Source organism: Ictalurus furcatus, chromosome 1 (assembly GCF_023375685.1).
Source record: "Ictalurus furcatus strain D&B chromosome 1, Billie_1.0, whole genome shotgun sequence".
NCBI classification, from domain to species: domain Eukaryota; kingdom Metazoa; phylum Chordata; class Actinopteri; order Siluriformes; family Ictaluridae; genus Ictalurus; species Ictalurus furcatus.
This window is the reverse complement of record NC_071255.1, coordinates 24,132,389-24,138,078: the sequence shown is the minus strand read 5'-3', so window position 1 is coordinate 24,138,078 and position 5,690 is coordinate 24,132,389. Positions and strand designations below refer to the sequence as shown.

Genomic DNA, 5,690 nt, shown 5'->3' with positions numbered 1-5,690 from the left:
GTGAGCTCAGACACATCACTTTACTGGCTGCGTTTGAACAGGTGCCCAACACCCCATTCCTTTCAGTCCTCATAGATAATGGTGTAACAAAATCCCCAGTGAATCCTGTCCAGACGGTTATGCACAAAACCTGCCTTTTGTTACCTTAGGCTACTTGCCTGAGAGACAAGAAAATCCTACTTTAAGCTCTTTTTTACGCGTTTCGATATGTGGCTAATGGGAAACCGCGTAGGCACTGTGCAAGCTATAATATGTTGAGATAATGAAAATGGGGATTCTGTCCCATTATAGAAAAATAGGTTCCTTGTAGAAAAGTGGTCGGTGCCATTGTGGTGATAATTTAGAGTTCACGTATAAGAATATAAGCATTATCAGACTACAGGTTATGGCAAGAAATGACCATGAATCCCTATGTGGCCTAAACACGTCTTTTCGTTTTACAGGAGCTTTAACTTTATTCTGGACACGGATTCGTGTCGTGTTGGGCGCCCTCTACTTCAAGTGTGTTAAGCTATATTCCCGTCGTGCATTGCTACCTGCAGCCGCACTGCTCCACAACCATGTCCTCGTACTGTTTGTAAACGACGTTATTGCCGGAGTCTATGTATAGTATACTGATGGGGCTTAGTTTGGTGGGCACGCAGCAGCTGGGCGGCGTGCTGTTTGGGTCCATGGAGTTCATGAGAGTTTGGATGATGGCGTGGTTTGTGGGCTCCAGGTGCGACCTGAGCGGGAAATCGCACATGCCCTCACAGTGGTACGCTTCATAGTCCAGGGGCGCGATTATCCAGTCGTCCCAGCCGAGCTCTTTGAAGTTCACGTGTAGCGCCTTGCGGCTACACCTCGACTTCGACTTTTTGCCGTGTCTCTTGCCGTGCCGGTTGCTCAGCGCAGTTCTCCGTCTCCGACGCGCTTTAAATTGCAGCCCCGTGTCCTGCTCGGAGCCGCGAGAGCCTCGAGCCGACTTGATTTTTTCCCGCATTTCGTTGAAAAGGTTCTCCCTCTTTCGGGAGCGGGCATACACGACCAGAATGGCCTTCTCTCGCTGCGCGCGACCGCGCCTCTCAAAACCTAGTGACCTCAAGTCCATTTCAGCATCGGACTGACCCACAGTGGCCTTGAGCTCCACACACAGCGGACTCCCGTGAGCCGTGGAGAGTCTTCTTTTAAACAAATCCCACACGTCCAAAACCTCCCAGGCCGGGTTTCGGGCGTCGCGCAGACCCACAGAGCTGCTCGAGTCCAGAGACCTTGCCGAACTGCAGGACACCAGCTCAATGTTGTAGAGACCCGACGGAGAGGACAGCGCGTCCTCTGGGGGTTTACGAAGGATCCTCAATTCCGCTCCCACCAGCTCCTCTTTGTCCGAGAGAGTGGAGACATCAAACACATATTTCTGTCTTCGCAAAAGGGAATGCGAGAGTTCGTCTGCAAGATTCACAAGAAAAGAAAAGAAATTGCAGTCAGTTTCGAAAAAAAGAACGAATATTTACATACAAAGATGAATGCAATAAAAATGAATCATAATGCATTATTATTATTATTATTATTATTATTATTATTATTATTATTATTATGTAGACTTTATATTTTTCTCAGTGCTTCTTGTTTATTTGTAAATCACTGTCACTGGAAACTGGAGTTTATCAGCTGATTATTATGGGTGCAAATTAAAACCTTTTATGCGCTTTCCCAATAAACACGGAACATTATCGAGCAATATTTACTGCCAAATTCCGTTCCCCGTTCTCTTTTTGAGGGTTTAAAGGGAACTGGACCTGTTAGACCACGTGGTCTAACAGGGAAAAAAAACTACGTGTGTGTAGCAGTTTAACTAAGAAATACAATTTAAAAAAAACTAAATACCACATTGACCTGTTATGCCTTAATTAAAAATGCTTTGTCAATGCGCTGATGGAGAGACTGCGCAAGACAGCAAGAAAAATGGCCCAGTGAATTCGGCAGTGTAGCTGAGCAATACACACTCCATGCGATTTCTCCCCGGGGGGAATCGGAGGCCTAGTCGTACATAACCACAACCAGCAATGCCATGAAATTCATCTGATCGTTTTGCCGAATTAAGTATCGGTTTAGACTAACCAGGGAGATGCTAACAACGTGTAAAAATCAACACAACTATATCCTGTATCCCATGTTGCGTTTAATTATGATACACTGTAATAACGTTATTTTTAGTCAAATGATAAAAGTGACCGTGCTTGTCCAAGTCAAAGTTTATTCTTAATCTAAACAAAAGAAACGCCTGCTTTTGATAAATTTCCCCATTAAAATAAAGAGAACAGGTCCAGTGTGTGTGTGTGTGTGTGTCTTTCTGAACAAGTTGCATCATTAAAGCAGAAGAAAACGGAGTATTTATCTCTGTTGCTATGCACGTATGGCTTGCATTAACTTTTAAGACTTGAAATAAATCGAATACAAAGTCAACAAATAATTAACAGTTCTGCAAGCCCCCCCCCCCCACCCCCCCCCCAAAAAAAAAACTTCATTGCTTATATTTCATGCTCTCTGCCAACGATAACATTTTCGGTGCAAAAATGCGTTGCCTGATTATTCTGACTATAAAAGTTATTGCAGTCCCATTTGCAGGGTTGCACAGGGATATACGCCTAGAACTAGCACCGCCTAAACCGCTTTTTTTTGGAAGATTTTTAAAATTGATAACCGAGCGTCAGATAAACAATTCCTCTACTGTCCCATTTACAACCGTGTGCATTTTTGTCCAGATATAATTTGGAGAGAGAGAGAGAGAGAGAGAGAGAGCGAGAGAGGCCATCTGCGTTTTAATGAGTTATTTCAGGTGCCAAAAGTAATTTTCATACATTTCATCCGCTTGTTTTTTGTCCAATATTGCAATGTAAACTTCTTTGGGAAATATGTTTTTTATGTTTTATGTTTTTTAATCGTTGCTGTTATACATACAGATTGGTGTCTTATCATAATTAAATATTCACTTGTGTGAAAACGATATTTGATAGCATCCAGCACTGAATAAGGTGTACTGAGCACAGGACACTTAAATCTATGCCTATGCAATCTAACAGCAGTTACTATGTACCTAAAACTTTTTGTAAAAAAAAAATAATAATAAATAAATAAATATTCTGCAGTTCGCAGGCATGTAAGTATGCAGTCTTCTAGCATTTTATTGAGTGCAGCGTGTCTTAGCATGCAATAGAAACCTTGTCAAAATATGTATTTGTGGCGTCTGTCTTGGACAGGACACATCAACAAGCTCTGAAAAACCTTTCTGCAGTGCTCCAAAAATAGCTAACATGTAAGTAACTGTACAAAAACCAAGAGCTTTCACTGACGTGAAAATTCTATACAAATTCACCCTATATTTTGATGAGCTGAGCTGAGTTCGTTATTGTGATGGTTACATCAACACTCAATCAAATCAGAATCAAAACGCCTCCAGTGAGGGGTTCGGGGGTCCACCAGTGGGTCACAACCAGTGACACATCAAATCAAAATCACACAAGAATAGGCTTGTTTGTTTGTTTTTTAATAACATCAAATAATGTATGTTATCCCCTTGGAGTGAATAGACCTAACCATTAATTTGCAGAATTGGAAAAACGGTTTATTTATTTAAACTCTGCTTCCCCTAACATATTGCTATGAATAACTATTTCTATAACAAAATAGATAATTACTATCTAATCAGAGCAATCAAAAACAACGTGCGTATTGTGCTGCTTCATAGTGTCCTTTCACGCAATTGAAATGAATTTAACATTGTTAAAATTACATAAAATGAAGTTCACTGGATAGCTTTGCACTCGTTTTCTATTTATAATCTAAAAAAAAAATCTATCTAAAAATGACCTATATTGAAAAACTGCAAAAACACCAAAGTAAACATATAGGCTACTGTTTTCATATAATCTCATTTAAATTAATTGAGGTTGCATTAAGATTTACTCCATCTGAACACTGATAATTCAGCACTAGATTTTTCTAGATAGGCAGTGAATCTCCAGTGGTATTGTGAAATGATATGAAAACATATTTTGACTGCTTGTACGCTAGGATGTTTGGGGAATGATTTATAGCCTTCATTTAGAAAATGCCCCAATTAGGGCTTTATTGGCGTGGTACTTTTTGCGTCAAAATGTAAAACCAATTTAAATGTAGCCTATACGCCCCAAAATCTGAGGCGGGGTCACAATTAGGGCTAAATTGTTGCCCAAATAAGAAAACCATCCTCAAGTTGTTTAGGGAATTAGAGTTTAGTTTAAGAGGGAATTAGAGTTTCCTAAACATGAACATTTTATTTAAGATCATTGGCATGCTGCTGTTTTGCATCAATTTTATCTTCCAATCCTGTTGGCTTTTTCTACCAAAATGTTAGTCCTGTCATAAAACAAGCAAATATATATTAATTGTAAAGAGCAACAACAACAGCAAAAAAAAAAAAAAAAAGCAAAATGATGCGCGCGACAGGACTAAACTCTTTACCTGGAACCTGGAAATGTGCAAAACTGTCTTCTACAATTCTCCCATTACAACACCATTAAAATGTTTCATGCATCAGAGCTCCATGTGAATGCAGAAAATAATTAAACAAACCTTTTCCCCTGTCTACAAAACTTGTTATGGTATTCGCAGACTTGGAAGAGCGGAAAAAGCTCGCGTTTAGCCCCAGCTTTTCAGCGGCAGAGTAAGTCCTGTATATGGAGAGCATGTAATCGTGTGGCACAACCGAGTTCTTAAAATCATCTCGTCCACTTAGACCGGGGGATGACGCAAAAACCTCTTTAAGAAATTTGGGTGACCTTTGTCCATCATGTGGGCTCCTGGTCCCCCTGTTCCTTTTCGGCCCCGAGGAAGGCACGATCGCTGCCGACTGGGTGCACGGTAAACTCCACAGGAAAACCAAGAGCACGCATAGCGCTAGTGTTCGCGAGGCGTCCATAGCGGTGGTGTCCCAAATGTGCGCCGAAATCTTCTCCACAGCGAAGCCGGCGTTTCGGTTCGTTTTTACTCACAGGCGGTGTAGTAAGGAACAGCAGTGACGTGCGCTCGCTTTGCGCTCTGTATACGCACCAACGTCGAGGCCGCCAGAGCCGCTGGGACACGCCCACCCGCCGTGCGCTCACACAATTACTGGAGAAGCCTCTGCCCACTTCTGTCCACCTCAACACTGGGACAAGGGGGAAAACGCGTACAAGGGAGGGGGAGCCGCAAAGCCTCCGGACGAAGTTAGCCCGAGATTACGAGCGGACTAACATTGCTGACAGGGGTTAACATGTCAGTAGCAAATATTCACAGATCTGTTGCACTGGCTACAGCTGAATTTAGAGACGTTGCCATGCGTAAAGTTTAATGCAAATCCAAAAAACAGTGAGCTCTAGATTACACAATGTGCGAATGCCACTGTAAACTGCAAACAACATTTTTTTTTTTTTGGAAAAAAGATAAATAAATGCAAGATGCAATATTTGTTCTTACTTAATACTCTTTTTTTTTTGCTATACTGAGTCATTTGATGTCTGTGTGTCTCCAAAGATTTTTACACTTAAAATTATAAATGCTCTATCAGTAATATACCTTGCATAGAAGGCACACTGTTTATATCACAATAACGGGCAGCTGAATAGAGGCCTGAAGCCGTCCTACATCGTTTACATCAGTGCTCACCAACCCTGTTCCTGGAGATCTACCTT

The 5,690-nt window shown here is 41.6% G+C and overlaps 1 protein-coding gene across 1 annotated transcript; it reads right to left on the bottom strand.

Annotated features, from left to right (window-relative positions):
* Positions 1 to 305: 305 nt before the first annotated feature.
* On the bottom strand, positions 306 to 5,094 carry gdf6a (growth differentiation factor 6a). The gene is made up of 2 exons (XM_053633446.1): positions 4,594 to 5,094; positions 306 to 1,428 (listed from the first exon to the last, which is right to left on the bottom strand). The coding sequence occupies exons 1-2, from the start codon at positions 4,937 to 4,939 to the stop codon at positions 533 to 535; spliced, it is 1,242 nt and encodes a 413-aa protein (XP_053489421.1). The 5' UTR covers positions 4,940 to 5,094; the 3' UTR covers positions 306 to 532.
* Positions 5,095 to 5,690: the final 596 nt, after the last annotated feature.

Excerpts from the sequence above, each read along its gene's own strand:
- gdf6a (XM_053633446.1), bottom strand. The coding sequence starts at position 4,939 with ATGGACGCCTCGCGAACACTAGCGCTATGCGTGCTCTTGGTTTTCCTG. Across the intron at positions 1,429-4,593 it reads TTTTGTAGACAGGGGAAAAG|ACGAACTCTCGCATTCCCTT; the intron begins GTTTGTTTAATT and ends TGAATCTTGCAG.